The sequence below is a fragment of the Rhinoderma darwinii genome, chromosome 8, assembly GCF_050947455.1.
Source record: "Rhinoderma darwinii isolate aRhiDar2 chromosome 8, aRhiDar2.hap1, whole genome shotgun sequence".
In the NCBI taxonomy this organism is placed as follows: domain Eukaryota; kingdom Metazoa; phylum Chordata; class Amphibia; order Anura; family Rhinodermatidae; genus Rhinoderma; species Rhinoderma darwinii.
In genome coordinates this window covers 29,683,538-29,704,135 of record NC_134694.1, presented here as the reverse complement: position 1 = coordinate 29,704,135, position 20,598 = coordinate 29,683,538, and the positions used below count along the sequence as shown (strand labels likewise).

General features: G+C 39.5%; 1 protein-coding gene across 2 annotated transcripts in view; it reads left to right on the top strand.

The window, feature by feature from the left end:
- Nucleotides 1–20,598, top strand: part of ASTN2 (astrotactin 2) — a 647,867-nt gene extending 627,269 nt beyond the window's left edge. Inside the window, exon 8 of one of the 2 annotated variants that reach the window (XM_075835546.1) lies at nt 17,226–20,598. In XM_075835546.1, the coding sequence (XP_075691661.1) occupies nt 17,226–17,463 (238 nt within the window). In that variant the 3' untranslated portion in view covers nt 17,464–20,598. The remainder of the gene's footprint in view (nt 1–17,225) is intronic. The other variant, XM_075835545.1, reaches the window with a different exon arrangement.

The window sequence follows — 20,598 nt, the reverse complement described above, 5'->3', positions numbered from 1 at the left end:
ACATAGCCTTTAATATTAATAATAAAAAAATAATTATATTGTTAATCACATGACATTCATAATCCCTGAATAGTTTCTTCTCTGCTCCTATTCCTCTATTATCAGCAAGGATGTAGTAAATAGTAATATTCAGAAAGTCTAGATTTATGATAGCTTTTAAATAATTCTATAGGATAAAAAGTACTAACAGCAAAACTTACAGCATAAAATAAAAATAACAGATATTCTATATATTCTTAATAAATCATCATTTTGCTTATGCATTATGGAGGATTATAGCCCTTCTATTGTAATGTGTGCCATAGTTTTCCTACTAATTCAGAAACAAATTGTATTATTCCTTATAAGCTCACGCTTTAATGGACCTTTATACTAAGCTTTTATATCCTGTTTATAGGAAGAATTATGTCAATGTAACTACTGTATTTGAAAATTGATTTGCGATGCATTGATACCTCTCACATTATTGTAATTATATTATCTAAGATGGGATTTTCCCAAATACAAATTTCAGCATCAACCAAAATCAAATAGCACAGAGCGAGAATTAACACATTACCATATAACAAGACTTTCCACATGAGTCACAATGGAAAAGCTATGGTAATTATGCCATTTGAGGACAGTGATCATGTTTTCATGCTTTGGAGCCAGCCGTGAAGGCCCAGATTAGGTGATACAGCTTAGATTTATTAGATTCCCTTTGTCTAACACATGTGCTAATTGGAATGTTTCATTCCCATGATAACATCTCTCATGAAGCCACATAATAAATAGCTTAGCTCCGTAATTCAGTGTATCATGGAAACATTTACATGTAAAGCTTTCATCTTCAGCTTCTCTTACCACTTATTTTTATTAATATATCACGGTCTAATAAATAATGAGAAACTATCCATAGAATTACAATCACTGGTAGATGAAAAATAACAAGGAGTTTTACCATCTTAGACATTTATAGCATATAAATGTCTGATAAGTGGGGGTCCCAGCTCTGGGTTCCACCTATTAGGAAAACAGGGGTCACCTAAAAAAGGGTTCTGCCAGGCAGGGCTGCAAATGTACGCACCTCTCTGCAATAAAATGTATGGGGGTTAGTCCTCTAGCACACAGCAGTGTCATATACGGGAGGCGGTAAGACAGCACACAGGGTCACCTATGGCTCCATACTCTTTACAATGCTCTGTTGGGTGCTATATGTGGGGATCCCATAATATGGCATGATGGAGCATTCCACGATTTCTTCTTTGAAATTGGAGACATACAGTAAGGCCGCATGCATTTTTATAGGTGCCCGATTGTGACTGAGCAAGCAAATATACTGTGGTGGGGTATTCTCCCGAAAGGTGGGAGTCCTAGAGCAGTGCTTTAAATGTCTGAGATGGATAATTTGAGAGATTATGTTAGATTCTATGATATCTTTATTTCCAGCTTTAGGGTTTATGATCATGGCAATTCCATGTGTAGAGACAATGTCTATAGGCAAGCAAAAAATGGGGTAGATGACAGCATCTCCTTTAAGAAAAATTACTATTTATTCCTACCAAAAACTGTGCATACAAGAGTGGGCAATCTTATATGTACTGTATTTTTGGGATGAATAAATAGTAATTTTTCTTCAATGGATATGCTGTCGTCTAACCCATTTTTTGCTTGATCAATTGATTGGAAAGGAGCCATCCCATTCGACACGGTATGCATCCACGGGCTACACTGAGAGGGTTGATGTTGCTATATCTATATATATATTTTATAGAGGCTGACACAATCCTTATGATTCCATATTATGAACCCATAGGCACGACATGTGTCAATGCTCCTAGGGAAGAATACCTGTGTAATATGCCATGTGATGGCCATATCATGATTTTCCTTCTCATGGATTCCATTCAGATAAAATTGGAGGTGCACAGAAGTACATTATGGGCCAAAAGAAATACGTATTACAAATCTATGTGTTACTACGTAGCCATGTTCATAAGTCCTTATTGCATTAACCAGGACTAAAAAATAAATAAAGCTTCAGCTATGCTCCAATTTCCTGTTATATATTGTTAAAATTTAGTCCACAGTGCTCATCTCGGAGGCTGCAGAAGAAGGGTGGGGAAATGTATTTCCATTTGTTTATCCACATAGATATCCCTATGGGGAGCATACTGTATATAAACAGTGCAGCCATGGACCCTGACATCAACACATGATGTTTCACAAAGTCTTTGGTAGGAGCTTATAGAAATGTTCAGTTTATGTTTGGTGACATTTTATAACTCTGCTGACATTCTAGTCACCAATTCTAACACCTCTAGTGCAAAATAGACAACAATGGTAAGTGGATGTATTACACATTAAAATAAGTATAAGAATGTGGAGCAAAAATGTGTCAGCTGAGATGTCACGTAATAACTATTACATAAAAAAATCTAGAACAAAAATGGCAGCAGAGTAGATACACGTGACTTTGCACTATTCTCTGGGTAGGTAGTTATCAGCATGGGGGCTCATTGGTTAGTAGTGTTGCCTTGTAGCCAAATCTAGTAAAGGACAACATCTGCTTGGAATTGAAAATAAGGGGGCAGATTTGCTAGGGCTGGCCCTTTTACAGCAGTCTTAGTATCACAGGTGTTAGATGCAGCTAATTTATTAGGAGGTGTGTGTCTCTTAATAAATTTGTTGCACCTTCTGCTATCCGTGCACCAGAAAGGAAAATTTATGCCAGTTTCTGGTGTAAATTTTTGTAAATGTGTCGGACCATGGGTGACCCAGCCCCCATTCGCTAAGCCCCAAGAAACTTTTGCTAAAGTTGCATAAGCGGCGTTAATACATAAGTCAATTTTTTGGGTGGAAATTCATCAAGTATATAAATGCAAAAAAGCCAAGGTCTCAACATGTAGGACCCCGAAATAGTGGTAAGGAGGAGTTTGTCACAGGGGATCAAGAGAAGGCAGAGTTACTAAATGGGTTCTTTAGCTCTGTATATACAACAGAAGAAAGAGCAGCTGATGTAGCCGGTGCCAGTTCTGTTAATCAATTAATAAACTGAATTGGCTGAATGTAGATATGGTCCAAGCTAAGCTAAATAAAATAAATGTGAACAAGGTTCTGGGAAGAGATGGGTTACACCCAAGAGTTTTCTAAAGAACTAAGTTCAGTTATTTCTGTCCCACTGTTCATAATATTTTGGAGGATTCTCTAGTGACTGTTATAGTGCCAAGGGACTTGCGCAGGGCAAATGTGGTGCCTATTTTAAAAAAGTGCTCTAGGTCTTCCCCGGGTAATAATAGACCAGTGAGCTTAACATCCATCGGGGGGGGGGGGGGTGTTTGAGGGGCTATTGAGGGACTATATACAGGGAGTATGTGACAAAAAATTGTATTATAAGTGACAGCCAGCAAGGATTAACTAAGGACAGAAGTTGTCAAACCGACCTGATTTGTTTTTATGAAGAGGTGAGTAGAAGCCTAGACAGAGGGGCCGCTGTGGATGTAGTGTTTTTGGACTTTGCAAAGGCATTTGACACTCTCCCTCATAGACGTCTAATGGGTAAATTAAGGACTATAGGTTTAGAAAGTATAGTTTGTAATTGGATTGAGAATTGGCTCAAGGACCGTATCCAGAGAGTTGTGGTCAATGATTCCTACTCTGAATGGTCCCCGGTTATAAGTGGTGTACCCCAGGGTTCAGTGCTGGGACCACTAATATTCAACTTATTTATTAATTATATAGAGGATGGGATTAATAGAACTGTTTCGATTTTTGCAGATGACACCAAGCTATGTAATATAGTTCAGTCTATGGAAGATGTTCGTGAATTGCAAGCTGATTTGGACACAATGAGTGTTTGGGCGTCCACTTGGCAAATGAGGTTTAATGTAGATAAATGTAAAGTTATGCATCAGGGTACCAACAACCTGCATGCATCATATGTCCTAGGTGGAGCTACACTGGGGTATTCACTTGTTGAGAACGATCTGGGTGTACTTGTAAATCATAAACTAAATAACAGCATGCAATGTCAATCAGCTGTTTCAAAGGCCAGCCAGATATTGTCGTGTATTAAAGAGACATGGACTCGCGGGACAGGGATGTAATATTACCACTTTACAAAGCATTAGTGAGGCATCATCTATAATATGCAGTTCAGTTCTGGGCTCCAGTTCATAGAAAGGATGCCCTGGAGTTGGAAAAAAATACAAAGAGGTGCAACTAAACTAATAAGGGGCATGGAGGATCGAAGTTATGAGGAAAGATTAAAAGAATTAAACCTATTTAGCCTTGAAAAGAGACGACTAAGAAGGGAAATGATTAACTTCTATAAATATATGAATGGCCCATACAAGAAATATAGTAAGTACCTGTTCCATGTAAACCCCCCTGAAAAGACAATGGGCACTCCCTCCGTCTGGAGAAAAAAATGTTCAATCTCCAGGGGCAACAAGCCTTCTTTACTGTGAGAACGGTGAAGCTAAGAAATAGTCACCGCAGGAGATGGTCACAGCAGGGACAGTAGACTGCTTTAACCCCTTCCCGACATCCGCCGTATATATACTGCGCTGCCGGGAAGGCGTTCCCGCAAACCGCAGTACAGTTACGTCGCAGTGATGGTGCGGGCTCAGAAGCAGAGCCGGCACCATCACCGCGGGGTGACAGCTGTATTATACAGCTGGCACCCTCCTGTAACTTCCAGGATCGGAGCTATTCTCCGATCCGGCTGACTAACCCCTCAGATGCTGCACTCAATAGAGCGCAGCATCTGATAGATTTTAACCCGACCGGCAACCCAGCGACGCAATCGCTGGGTTGCTGTGGCAATCGGAGACCAAATAATGGCGTCCGAGTCTGGCTTGTACGGGAGCCGATGAGGACCCGCCTGCGGCGAGTCCTCATAGGCTTGCTGTCAGTGCATAACTGACAGCGCTAATACACTGCACTACGTATGTAGTGCAGTGTATTAGAGTAGCGTTCGGGGCATCAGGCCCTCAAGTGCCCTAGTGGGACAAGTCAAAAAAGTGAATAAAAATGTCGTAAAACAATAAAAACACACACGTTTCAAATAAAAAAAAAAGCTAAACTGACTTTTTTCCCATAAGTCTTTTATTATGGGGAAAACCATAAAAATGTAAAAAACGATACATAATTAGTATCGCCGCGTTTGTAACGACCAAAACAACAAAACTATTATGTAATTTATCCCGCACGGTGAACGCCGTAAAAAAAAACATGAAAAACAACGCCAGAATCTTGTTTTTAGGTCACATCTCCTTCCAAAAAATGCTATAAAAAGTGATCAAAAAGTCACATTTACTCCAAAATAATACCATGAAAAACGACAATCCGTCCTGCAAAAAATAATCCCTGACACAGCTTTGTCCATGCAAAAATAAAAAAAAGTTATGGGTCTTAGAATATGGCGACACAGAAAACAAATGATATTATAAAAAAAAGTGATTTTATTGTGCAAAAGCTGCAATACATAAAAAAAACTATATAAATTTGGTATCGGCGTAATCGTATCGACCCACAGAATAAAGTTAACATGTAATTTAGGGCGCACTGTGGATGCCCAAAAAAACCCCAATAAAAAAATATTCCAGAATTGCTTGTTTTTGGTAATTTCCTTTACCAAAAAATGAAATAAAAGTGGTCAAAAAGTCATATGTGTTCCAAGATGGTACCAATAAAATCTACAGCCCGTCTCGCAAAAAACAAGCCCGCACACCGCTCAATCAACTGAAAAATAAAAAAAGTTATGGCACTAGTAATGCGGTGATGAAAAAACATCTCAATGCGCAGGCCGGAGGGGAACATTCCTTCAGTTTCAGGGCCCTAGTATTTAAGAACTAGGAAAGGGAAGGGACATAGAACATCCGCTGGAAGCGAGGGCGCCCGTATTATACCAGCGCAAAACTTTCCCAGCAATATTTCCCAAACTACAAAGGAGAAAAAGTCCCCAAAAGGTGCAGAGTGTTACAAAAGGGGGATAAGAAAGAAAACTGCTTATCAGTGTGACACCGGCCTGCGCATAACAGATTGCTTCACATCGTAACACACATGGATAATTGTATTATTTACCCAATTATTATACCCTCTTATTATGCCCTGATGTACTCCGCACAGATTACATATGCCCTGATGTACTCCGCACAGATTACATATGTCACCACATTATAAACTGAAATACCAGCAAAACCCCAAACAGAACTACTACCAAGCAAAATCCATGCTCAAAATGGCGGTCTTTCCCTTCTTAGCCCTACAGTGTGCCCAAACAGCAATTTATGTCCACAAGTAAGGCATTACCATACCCGGGAGAACCCGCTTAACAATTTATGGGGTAAGATTCTCTAGGGGCACAACATCTTGTGCGGTGAATGGGCAGATCAGTGGAAAAATTGCAATTTCCACTTTGCACCATCCACTGCGTATTCATTTCTGAAAAACACCTGTGGAGTCTAAATTCTCACTACACCCCTTGATAAATGCTATGACCGAAAAACACAGCATGGATCTAAAGTGGTTCAAAGCAAAGTAAAAATGCGGCTGTCAGCAAGCATATATTCAAATATGAACCAGATCCGGGGGTGTATACCCCTAAGGCATCCAAAGCACAATATATGACCGAAAAGAGAAGAAATGCCAACAAACAAGAACATATGGAAAAGTAGAAAAAATACTTTAATGAAAATGACACATGAATACACAATGATAAAAAGAATCCATAAACCAACAGGTTAAAAAGACTAACACGCCATGCAATATACAAGGAGGGTAACGTCTAAGGTAGACGAACAATGGTGACAACCAAATGGCATAATCTAATGATCAGGGTACGTAAATACATAGAATAAGTAAATATAACTGACTACAAATGTGTGTCAGATGAGGTAATTAGAGAAAAAGTATATACTCTAAGGTACAAAAGATAGTACCATAAATGAATACCATTAGTAGGTGAATATGAAAGGATGTGTGGAAATGAAACACATACCCATTGATCAATCAGATGGATGCACGGCGATATGTTTGGGGCAGACATATCGCCGTGCATCCATCTGATTGATCAATGGGTATGTGTTTCATTTCCACACATCCTTTCATATTCACCTACTAATGGTATTCATTTATGGTACTATCTTTTGTACCTTAGAGTATATACTTTTTCTCTAATTACCTCATCTGACACACATTTGTAGTCAGTTATATTTACTTATTCTATGTATTTACGTACCCTGATCATTAGATTATGCCATTTGGTTGTCACCATTGTTCGTCTACCTTAGACGTTACCCTCCTTGTATATTGCATGGCGTGTTAGTCTTTTTAACCTGTTGGTTTATGGATTCTTTTTATCATTGTGTATTCATGTGTCATTTTCATTAAAGTATTTTTTCTACTTTTCCATATGTTCTTGTTTGTTGGCATTTCTTCCCTTGATAAATGCCTTTAGGGGTGTAGTTTCTAAAACGGGGTCACTTTTGTTTGGTACATCAGTGGTTTTGCAAATGCAACATTCTGTCCGCAAACCATTCCAGCAAAATCTATGCTCCAAAAGATAAATACCGCTCCTTTTCTTCTGAATGCTCCCATATATGTAAACAGCTGATTATAATCACATATGGGGTGTTACCGTACTCAGGAGAAATTTCTTTACAAATGTTGGGGTGCTTTTTCTTCTCTATTCCTTGTAAAATTGAAAAATGTTGATCTAAATCTACATCTTGTTGGAAAAAAAAAATATTTTTCATTTTCATGGCTTAATTCTAATTAATTCAGCAAAAAACCTTTGGGATCAAAATTTTCACTATACCCCTAGATGATTCCTCAGGGGGTGCAGTTTCCCAAATGGAGTCACTTTTGAGGTGTTTCCACTGTACTAGTACTACAGGGGCTCAGCAAATGTGACATGGCGCCCAGAAACCATTCCAAAATCCAAATGGTGCTCCTTCCATTCTGAGCCCTACCATGTGTCCAAACAGACGTTTATGACCACATGTGGGGTATTGTTTTACTCGGGAGAAATTGCTTTACAAATTTTGCGGTGCTATTTCTCCTTCAGTCCTTGTGGAAATGAAAAAAAATTAGCTAAACCTACATTTTATTAGAAAAAAATTTAGATTTTCATTTTCACGGCCTACTTCCAAAAATTTCTGCAAAAAACATGTGGGGTGAAACTGCTCACTGTACCCCTAGATAATTTCCTCATGGGGTGTAGTTTCCAAAATGGGGTCACTTGTGGGGGGTTTCCACTGTTTTGTCCCCTCAGGGGCTTTGCAAATGCGACATGGCCTCCGCAAACCATTCCTGCTCAATTTGAGCTCCAAGAGCCAAATGGCGCTTTTTGTGTCCAAACAACAGTTTATTACCACATGTGGGGTATTGTTTTACTCGGGAGAAATTGCTCTACAAATGTTGTGGTGCTTTTTCTAGCTTAGTTCTCTTGTAAATGAAAAAAAATTAGCTAAACCTACATTTTATTTGAAAAAATTTAGATTTTCATTTTCATGGCCTAGTTCCAAAAATTTTTGCAAAAAAAACTGGTGGGTCAAAATGCTTACTATAGCCCTAAATAAATTCCTCGAGGGGGGTAGTTTCCCAAATGGGGTCACTTTTGGGGCGTTTCCACGGTTTTAGTTCCACAAGAGCTCTTCAAAGCTGACATGGTGCCTAAAATATATTCTAATAAAAAGGAGGCCCAAAATCCACTAGCTGCTACTTTGATTCGGAGGCCGGTGCTTCAGTCCAGTAGAGCCATATGTGGGATATTTCCTAAAACTGCAGAACCTGGGCAATAAATATTGAGTTGCATTTCTCTGGTAAAACCTTCTGTGGTAAAAAAAAATGGATTCAAAAGGAATTTCTGGAAAAAAATTATGAACTTTGTAAATTTCACCTCTAGTTTGCGTTAATTCATGCGAAATGTCTAAAGGGTTAAGAAACTTTCTAAATGCTGTTTTGAATACTTTGAGGGGTGCAATTTTTAAAATGGGGTGACTTTTTGGAGGTTTCTAATATATAAGGCCCTAAAAGCCACTTCACAACTGAACTGGCCCCTGTAAAAATAGCCTTTTGACATTTTCTTGAAAATGTGAGAAATTGCTGCTAAAGTTCTAAACCTTGTAACATCCTAGAAAAATAAAAGGATGTTCAAATAACAATGCCAAACTGAAGTAGACATATGGGGGATGTTAATTAGCAACATTTTTGTGTGGTATAACTGCCTGTCTTACAAGCAGATACATTTAAATTGAGAAAAATGCTAATTTTTGCAATTTGTCGCTACATTTTGGTGTTTTTCACAATTAAATACTGAATGTATCGGGCAAATTTTGCCAGTAACATAAAGTCCAATGTGTCACGAGAAAACAGAATTGCTTGGATAGGTAAAAGCATTCCGGAGTTATTACCACATAAAGTGAAACATGTCAGATTTGAAAAATGAGGCTCTGTCAGGAAGGTCAAAAGTAGCCACAGCGGGAAGGGGTTAAAAAAGGCTTAGATAATTTCCTAGTACAAAAAAATATCAGATCCAAGTCAATATGTAGAATTCTTGTTTGAATGGTGATCCAATCGGATTGCCACTTGGGATCAGGAGGGAATTTTTCCTTTTTAGGGAAAATTGGTAAATACCTTATGGGTACTATTTTAATTAATTATTATATTTTTTTTATAAACCTTCCTCTGGATCAATAGGGGTAAATCAAAGTTCTATAGTGTCTCCCATCCCTTCCCTTTCTCCCATCCCTTCTTAATGGACATGTCTTTTTTCAACCGTACTATCTATGTAACTATATATTGCGATTTTTGATGCATTTGCAACTTTTTTACGCCAGAAAACTGGTGTAGGACATTTGATATATTTCCCCCAATATATGTACCGTATTTTTCGGACTATAAGACGCAGTTTTTAGCAAGAATAAATCTTGCTAAAAAAGTCCCTGCGTCTAATTGTCCGCAGTCAAGGGACCCGGCATCGCCGGGCCCCATGACCGCTTCATTACTTAACCTCTTCCCAACCCATGACGTTGCTCTAACGGCCAGGAACAGCAATTTCGCTGTTCCTAGCAGTTTAAAGTGCTTGTGCCATGAAACACATGTATACCCTATCCACAGGATGGGGATACATGTGTGATCGATAAGGAGAACGGGACCGAAAGTTACCAAGAGCGCTGCATGAGAAGCTGTGACTTCCGCATTCTGGTCCGGCAGCTTCATAGATATCAATGGGATTCTTCTGCGCATGCACGAGCGGCTCTCCATTGATCTCTATGGAGTTGCAGAACAAATAAGCCGGACACAGAACCCGGAAGTCCAGGCTTCTCATGTAGCGCTTTGGGGGACTGAAAGCCCCCTTTTCTCCTTATCGCTGGGGGTCCGAGCGGTCGGACCCCCAGAGATCCCACGTGTGGCCCCTATCCTATGGATAGGGGATACATGTGTTTTATGGCAAACCCCTTTAAATAGTTAAATGCCACGGTTAATAGCGACCGCAGCGTTTATAGGAGTTTTTCTATGAAGGACATTTATGACATATCCTTTGGATATGTCATAAATGTCAGATAGATGCAGATCCCACCTCTGGGACCCACACCTATCTCTAGAACGGGGCTCCCTAAACCCCGTTCTAGCTTTCTGTGCTCTCCCGGCCACTTGATTGCATGTGGAGTTACTGAAACAGAGCTACGCTGTTTCTGTAACTCCCATAGAACTGAACAGTAGTTACGGCAACAGCGTAGCTCGCATGCTACGCTGCTTCCGTAACTGCCGTTCACTACTACGGGCGTTAGGGAAACAGCGTAGCTCAGCGAGTTACGCTGTTTCAGTAACTCCACATGTAACCAAGTGGCCGCTGGTTCAAGTCCCCTAGGGGAACTAATAAAATGTGTAAAAAAAAATGTTAGATAAATTTTGTGAAAAAAAAAACAACCTTTTCCCATTTTTCCCCAAGCACAATGTAAAAAATAAAATAATTTGGTATCGCTGCGTCCATAAAAGTCCCATCTATTACAATATACAATTATCTAACTCGCACGGTGAGTTTAAAAATGTAAAACATCAAAATAGATTTTTGGTCACCTTAGCGCTTAAAAAATGAAATAAAAAAAAGTGATAAAAAAAATGGTACCAATAAAACTACAGCTCGTCCCGCAAAAAATAAGCCCTCACACCGCTCAATCGATGAAAAAAATATAAAAAAAAGTGTTGTCTCTCAGGATGTGGTGAAACAGAATAATTTATTTTTTAAGAAATCATTTTTTTCCTATTTTCTGTTGTCTAAAACCTGGGTGCGTCTTATAGTCCGAAAAATACGGTATATATTTATATAATAACAATAGTACCAATATCAATAATCACATCATTAATACTTTTAATAATTTTAGACATAATTTACTGTACTGATTCCTTTAATTTTTTTATGGTAAGTTTTCTGGTCATTTGAAAGGTTACTATACTACACTAGAGAAGGTAATATACTATATACTAATATGGCCTCATAGGCTATAATCAAGGTAAGATGCAATTTATTAAAGCTTTCTAAAATGCACCCTGTCTAGATTCTGCCTCCGTATGGAGATTGTGAGATGGTGCTACACTAATTGGGTAACACACGTCATGTCCAGGGAGTAATCCCCTGTGAACCCAGAAGTACATATTTAAGGGGGATAACATCCTTGATCGAAAGTAAGGAAGCGTTATCCTAAAATAACACAATCAAACACCCCCTCCCCATTTCTGCACATTCTCTGGCCCAAGTGTTGTCTACACTGTTAGGTAGTAAAGGACTCCGTTAAAGTGAATATCTAATTTCTAACAGTATTTTAATTTAGGTAAAAAATGATGTGATAATTTCGTAAGATACACTATATGGATAAAAGTTATTGGGACACACCTCAATAATCATATAACAATTTTATTAAATAATGTAATGATTTAAAAATAAAATTTTCCTGTCAATGACCATAAGTGCAAAGTGTAGCGTCCATGGCCGCGGGCCGTCGGGTTCACTCATCTCCCGACGCCCGCAGCCATGGATCCGTGAGCGCTGGTCCCCGTCTCCCTCCTAGGAGACGCCAGCGCTCACTTCCGCTCCGTTCGGCTGTGTCTCGTAGGGTGCGCGCGAACGCTCGCGCCCTTCCTTAAAGGGCCAGTGCGCGCAAATAGGAAGTCGTCATCATCATCAACTGCCACGATTTCCTGGTCTATAAGAAGGGCCCAGGCCTCTAATCCTTGCCTGAGCGTTGTTAGTTTTCCCAGTCTGTCTTGCAAATGGTCCCTTAGTGTTTCCCGTTCCAATTGTTACCCGTGCCTTGTTACCCGTTCCTGTTTCCCGTGCTGTGCCTTAGTATCGAGTCGTGCCACGTCCTGTGTCTTCTGCCACGTCTGGAGGAATCCGCCACGTCCTGTGTCATCTGCCACGTCCGGAGGAATCCGCCACGTCCTGTGTCTTCTGCCACGTCCGGAGGAGTCCGCCGCATCTCTGGTGCAACTTGCGGCTCCTGTGTCATCCCCCACGTTTGGCACCATCTGCTGCACCCATCTCATCTGTGCCAGAGCTGCGGCCACCATCTGGACTATTCAGGTACCCTTGTGCGGGACATTGTATTTCTGGGGTGTCCTGTTGTTTGGCCAGCTGCCTCCCCGCTGCGGCAGTACGGCCTAGTGGGTCCACTAACCCGCTCCGTGACACAAAGCCTTATCAGGGCTATCATTTAATCTCTACAAAATGATAAGTTTGACGGATAGCATAACTGAAACAAAAGGAATGCTTTCCGTTTGCTTCTGTTTGCTTCCGTTGGACCATTCACTTCAATGTTTAAACCAAAACGGAAGGGTCCTTTCCGTTTGGGATCCGTTTTTCGATGGGAACAATAGCGCAGCAGGCTGCGCTATGCTTTCCGTCAAAAAAACGGTTCTCTAACGGAATGGAAGCAAACTGATGCCAACGGAAACTTTAATAAATTCCATTTAAATCAATGGTAAATACAAACAGAAAGTCTACTTTCCGTTTGTCTATTCCTCTGACAGAAGAGATAAACGGGAAGCCCAACTCTGATGTGAACAGGCCCTAAGCGAAATATGAATACTTTATTTGGGGTGAACTTAACCCACTAGCCCAGGGTAATACAATCCTTTTCCCAATTGCGATCCTGTTCTCCATACTTACATGCATTATGTCCATTTCCATTGAGTTTCCTCCATGCCTTTTTGTATATATATTTAAATTGGATGTTTTGTAACTTGCATACTGCACTACTATCGTTCCTTTATATACCTGGCCAGGTTTCTTCAGTGAGCTTCATTTTATTATAGGGCTTTGCACTTATGGTCATTGACTGGAAAATTTTATTTTTAAATCATTACATTATTTAATAAAATTGTTATATAATTAATTTTTTTCCTAGTGTGTGCTGGATATGTCCGGGATTTAGTTTTTTCTTTATTCTTTTGTATCATGTACCTGGGTGGCACCGTGCAATAATTATTGCATTTACTTGGATATTTAATTTGGTCATTGTTTTTTCTTGTACACCTAAATAATTATTTAATTCAGGTGTTACATTCGGTCTCATTGCCACAGGTGTATAAATTCCAGCACCTCGCCATGCAGTCGTCTTTACAAACATCTTGGACAATTGTAGCTTCCAACTTTGTGGAAACAGTTTGGGGAAGGCCCTTTTCTGTTCCATTATGAGTGTTCCCCAAAGCACAATGCGAGGTCCATAAAGGCATGGTTGGGTGAGTTTGGTGTGGAAGAACTTGACTGGCCCACACAGAGCCCTGACCTCAACCCCATTGAACACCTTTGGGATGAACTAGAATGGAGATTACGAGCCAGGCCCTCTCGTCCAATATCAATGTCCGACCTCACAAATGCTCTTCTGTATGAATTGCCATACACACTCCAAAATCTTGTAGAAAGCCTTCCCAGAAGAGTGGAAGCGGTTTTAGCTGCAAGGGGGGGGGGGGGGGGGGGGGAGGGACCAACTCCATATTAATGCCTTTGGATTGAGAGTGGGATGTCGTAAAAGCTTGTGTAGGTGTGATATGTAGTTGTCCCAATACTTTTGTCCATAGAATATATCTTTATATGGGTTGGAGCGCAAATCTTTTGATGCAGAGCTAAAAATCCCCTGCTTCCCTTCACACAGCCATAGATTTATTTGATTTTAGATCATTGCAGCTGCCACTAAAAGGAGTGAGCACTTATACTTCCCCTTCATGACTAGGCAGTGGGTTTAGGGGTCTGTAACTGAAAAATTGAGCTCAACCCCTATAAAGATATATTAATAACTTAATGAACGCAGAATCTTGGACCTATTTCATTCAAAATAATTAAATAGCGGACATTTACTTAAAACATCTGACAACTCTATATTAAAGGGTAACTAAACATTCAACAAACTTCTGACATGTCATAGTAACATGTCTGTAGTTTGGATTGGTGGGGGTCCGAGCACTGAGACTCCCACCAATCACTAAAACAAAGCGGCAGAGGCGCTCGTGTGAGCGCTGAGCCGCTTAGTTTCTGTTCGGCTTTTTCCGTAAAGTAGATGTACCTGAATACTGGCTCATAGAATTTCTATTGAGTCCATACACCGCTACTTCGATTTCCGGTAAAAGCTAAACAGAAACAACGCAGATCACACGAGCGCTTCTCCCACTTAGTTTTAGCGATTGGTGGGGGTCTCAGTGCTCGGACCCCCACCAATCAAACTTCTGAGACATGTCAGAAGTTTGTTGAACGTTTAGTTACCGTTCAATCTTCAGCAAACAATTCCAAATTTCGTTTGGTCCCTCTATTTTTTATTACCTGATCCAGACCCCAATGTGGCAATTATCGGAGGTTTCCTGCTTGAAGACAGTGTCATGTACTATATTGTTATCAGTTGTTACCTTTTGTTCCATCTTTCATTTTCTTTTAACATTGCTAAAAGCTGCTTTGCCTACAGACACGTGATTCTTGTTATTGAGATATTCACCCTCTTACTACCACCACGTTCTTTCTAATCTATACTATATATAAACACAAACACTGGGGTCTGGAAAACCTGCAAAATGACTGCATATATATTATTCTCAAAGAGAAAAAGTGTTTCCAGATGTTTGGGCTTGAATGGGCTTTTCTTTACTTTCCATGTGGCCCTCCTTTTCCTATCATAACAGTGAGCTGGAAAGAGTTACAAAGCTGTAAGTCTCCTCTTCCCAAACTCCCTAATTTCTCTGTCCTGCCATGACCGTCTCATCCATAATTTGACATGCAGTCCATTCAATGATTTCATAGGTCATTTTTTTTACATTCAGGTCACACCTTTTCTTTTCTGTATATCTGACTCATTTCTGAATTTATAATATACAGCGTGCATTGCAGATGACATAATTCCACCAGAAGAATCTGAGCACTGTCGATGTGGATTACCACTGTTTATATAAAAAGGGTATACAACGATTTGACAGCATTTACAATATTTAATCTTTTTATCTTCATTTACAAAAGAAAACAATTGCAATATTTAATAAAATGTATAAGATTGCTATAAACAGTGATATAATCCACATACTCTATATTGTAACTGTAAATGTAAGGCTAGAGAAGAAATAAGGTCCCCTCCCCAAATTCCACCCTCCTGACCATTATACAAAATGCATAGTTAAAAAATTACTATGGCAGGACTAGGAATTAGTCGCCATCTTACTTTTTTGGCAATGGGGTGCAGACGTTACCATAATGTTTATCAATACATGTGACCAACCCTACTCCATTATAGATTGTAACCTAGGTCCCTATAGGAACATGAAGGTACGGCCTGATTTACACGAGCGTGTGCGTTTTGCACACGCAAAAAACGCTGCGTTTTGCGTGCGCAAAAGGCACTTAGCTGCGTGTGTCATCAGTGTATGATGCGCGGCTGCGTGATTTTCGCGCAGCCGCCATCATTATGACACTCCGTTTGAATGTTTGTAAACAGAAAAGCACGTGGTGCTTTTCTGTTTACATTCAGAGTTTGACAGCTGTTGCGCAAATAACGCAGTTCGCACGGAAGTGCTTCCGTGCGGCATGCGTAGTTTTCACGCACCCATTAACTTCAATGGGTACGTGATGCGCGAACAGCGCACAAAGAAAGGACATGTCGTGAGTTTTACGCAACGCACTCGCGCTGTGCAAAACTCACGCACTGTTTGCATTGCCCCATAGCCTAATATAGGTGCGTACAACACGCGTGAAAAGCACGCGCGTATATTACGCTTGTGTAAATTATGCCTACATGTCATATAACCCACTGGATGGGAACGAAAGATTGTTCTTTAAGGACTATGAAGAATTCCCTATTGAATACTTACAATGGAAAACTCTTTTTTCTTAGTTTCTATTTATTTATAGAACTGCACTGTTAATACCTTGAATATCATTCACTATATATGGGGACACAAAAGAAAAAATCTTTTTATAAATTTGTAATCAGACAATTTCAGATCATATGCCTATGTGTTAAAAGGTCCCGAGGATGGCCCAGATTCTGACACAATAATGGGTCTTTAAAAAAACGGGCAACAAAAGACAGCCCTATAAAGAGCTGACTTTGAAGGGTCTATTTCATATGATTCACAAATAACCTATTACCGATCAACTTAGATATGATCAGTATTAGGATTTTATAAGCTGTTAGAGGCACACCGTAGCCATCTGAGCCGTCAGTGCAGTTTAATGACGAATTTGGCTAAAAGCGCTAAGATGCTATGATGGTTGATTATTTACTGTGAGAGCAGTGAGACTATGGAACTCTCTGCCACAGAATGTGGTGATGGTTGATTCTTTACTGTGAGAGCAGTCTGACTATGGAACTCTCTGCCACAGGATGTGGTGATGGTTGATTATTTACTGTAAGAGCAGTGAGACTATGGAACTCTCTGCCACAGGATGTGGTGATGGTTGATTCTTTGAACAAGTTCAGGAAGGGCCTTGATGCCTTTTTTGAAAAATATAATATTACAGGTATTCCTGTATGAGTACTAGATTCTGGAGATGGGACATTGATCCAGGGATTTATTCTGATGGCCACATTTAGAGTCAGGGATTAATTTTTCCCCTAATGAGAAAATTGGCATCAATCTCATGGGGGCTTTGCCCTCCTCTGGGTCAACACGGTAGGATTATAGATTTGACTTTGATGTGTCTTTGTTCAACCTCATCAACAATGTAACTATGTAACATTTCCTTATTTTCTTTTTAGGAAAGCCCACTTGGTTCTCAGAAGACTAGAGAAAGTAAGCAGCCATTGTTCTGGACTACTGCGAAGTGCACATATCCAGCGTCGAATAGACAACATTCCATACCTTATCTGTCACAGTGAAGACCTCCAAACATCAGGTTTTGTTTTGTATAGCATTTTGAGGGACAGCAAATTTACATGTGAAGAGAAAATGGTATCCATGCCCCGTAATACGTACGGAGATTCTAAAGGACGATGAGCGTGGTGAAGAAACTGTAACCTCTTCAAGATGTTTTTGAAAGAGAATTGATGGTCATGCCAGCGTTATGTCACGAGCAGCCAAGAAATAATCATAGCCACTTTTATAAACTAAGGACAGATAAGGTGCTATGAAAACACATATTCATTTTTAGAAACTTTCCTTGGGAGAGACAATTTTTTTTTTAAGACAATTTTTTTTAAACCCCAAGAAGAGTACCAGCAAGGGACTGCTCTACAACTTACTCCTGGGATGGAGTTGTTCCCAGTCTAATATTTTTAGTTTCCCTTTCGGTTTTCCAATTAATGTGGAAATGATGCAGGGAATTTTATATTTTTCTTGCTTTTATAGGTCACTTAACCTGCTCATTTTTGTGCGTATCGTCCAATAACCTGTATGCATTAAACATCTTTTTCCACTTCATACTTTGTGTACACTGTCACAGTGCTCATATAACTATATTTCACTCCATTGTGTTAAGTAATGAGGCATTGGATAATTACAAGGAAAGGAACAACAATAAACTGATTTCTGAAGAAGACAAAAACATTGTTAAAAATAACTTAATAAAATAAATAAAGAGTAAGATAAATGAATAAAACTGATAGTATTGGTCTATGGAGAGAAACCTGGTCAAATTATGTGGATTTTGGTTATGAGTTGGTTAAATAAATATTTGCCGCTATGTGCAATCATGTAAAGGCTATATTTATCTGGAACCAAAATAGTCTGGATTTTGGTGACGTTTTTTGTCAAGAAAGAAATGTGATTTAGGTGGAACTACATACAGGTCCAAACCTTAAGATGGACATAGATGTAAATCCCTAACTATTAAGCAATATAATTATAGTTAAAGGGATTGCCTGGAATTAGAAAAAAAAGGGTCTGCTTTTTATCCAAAAATAGTGCCACTCTTGTGCATGGGCTGTGTCTGGTATTGCAGCTCAGCCCCATTCACTATATAATCGGGAACACAATACCAGAATCAGCCCATTGACAGGAGTGGTGCTGTTTCTAAATAAAAAGAAGACCATTTTTTGTAATCCTTGATAACTCCTATAACAATATTCACTTTGTGTATGGTGCCAAAAACACTCAAATTTTCCTTAGTTGTTAGTGGTAGATGATATAATTGTAGTGTTGGCTATAAACCAAGGAAAATACATAAGGAGCAGTGCAAATTTGAATGGGTGTCTTGTTTTTTCATATATAAGCATTTTACTAGCAGTTCCCCTGGGGATAGCAACCGATCATGTCCCAGCATTGGAATCACAATCAATGAGCTTCTTGCATGGGAGATATAATATGAAAAACAACACCTTCAACACTGCCTGCATTTTTTTTCTAACATCTGTACTGTTCTCTGCTGTGGTATCATCATTTGAAATGACAAGACCCACGCTTCAACTACAGTACTGCTAGGTTCTGATGACAACGTATCCCATCCTAATTTCTGTCCAGTGCAGTGTTGTCATGGAGACCTTGTGTGAATACATGCCACCGTTGAAATCAGTCTTCACACATCTACATACATAACATGCTAGAATCCATAGCAGGTAGGATACAAATAAAAATGTCGACAGTGATTAGTAGTTTGGATCCACACTATGGGGAAAATATATCAGCTAGCATAGAAAAGTCGCAATTTTTATCTAAAATTAGGACTTTTGGGCATTTTGCGCTACTGTCGCCAGTAGTGGAAAAGGGAACATAGCTTAACAAAATGTGGCAGAGCCACCATGGCTTGACAAACGTATTATATTTTACCCCAGAAAACTGGCGCAAATTATAGCAGAAATAGCTGGCATAGATTTCACTCTGTGGGGCGCAGCAAGGCAAGTGCTAGACCATGTACCTTGCTCCCCCATTCAGACTACTCCCCCCTTCCCCATCGAACAATATATAAATAAAAAAAATAAGTATACTCACTGCTTCGCTACTCCCCTCCGGGTACCCTCAGGCACCCACAGAATGTTGCAGCTCATGCATGGTACTGATGCCAAGAAGCATCAGGAAATTGTATCTGATGCAGCCCTCAGGATGTTGCAAGTGCTGCGTCACACATAAGGTCGTGACGCTGCTCGACGCCAGGACTCTCTATGAGCCGCGACATGATGAGGGATCCTGAGGGCACCCGGAGAGGAGAAGCGAAAAGGAGTGGATACATTTTTTTTATATTATGTCTGATAGGATGGGGGGAGAAAATGGATGGCTGACAGCCGCTTTTGTTTCGCCACATTTGTGGTGCATGGTCACCCGAAAGATGCAACACATTTATTAAGAAGTTTTCGCCTCTTAATGTGCATTTTACTCCAATGAAACGGTTATTAAGACTGGCCTATGAAACACTCCCACTATGTATGAGAAGGTAGAACTTGACAGAACGTAGAATATGATATTTCATTTCAATTTCTCAGTAGTGCAGCCTCAGGCTTTGGGACTGACCATATTTAGGCATAGAAGTATTTATTCTGGTAGACTTTAAGTTTACATTTTGAAATGTAGACGCCTCTGACAAATTTCTATACTAGAAATGTACACATATAGTTCACAAATAATTGCTGCACCAACAAAACTATTTTAACCTGTTGGGTTGATCTCGACGTTGTTTATTTTTTTACTGCAACATGTCAGTTACATAAAGTTTAGAATTTGCTATGGAGATAATTCAAGTGTTCCTATAATGAAAATTATGAGTGAAGATTGGACAAAATTGTTCAGATTGTATTAAAAAAAAATTGTATGAAAAAAATGGGGCATTGGTGGTTGGTTGGAAAAGTGAACATTTTGTCTATGATCAGGCTTACACCATGGCCCATTCTGTTTGCCTTAGGCTGAGATCATACAGGTAGTTTTTGGTGCACGTTTTTGAGACAAAACCTGGAATGGATTCAAAATTAAGGGAAGTACAAAAGAAGGATTATTCCCGCCTTTGGCTCATAAAAACTGTATTAAAAACAGCATGTGTGATTCCAATCTAATTAAGTTTTCTATATACTTGTACATGAGTGGTCATGTGTTCTACTGAAGCACCATTGTAGCAGGGATCATAGAGCTATATACACATTTGAAAAAAAAAATTTAAATAAAAATATGTATCAGTGTTTTTGGTGGAACTCTCTGGAATTTCTCAAA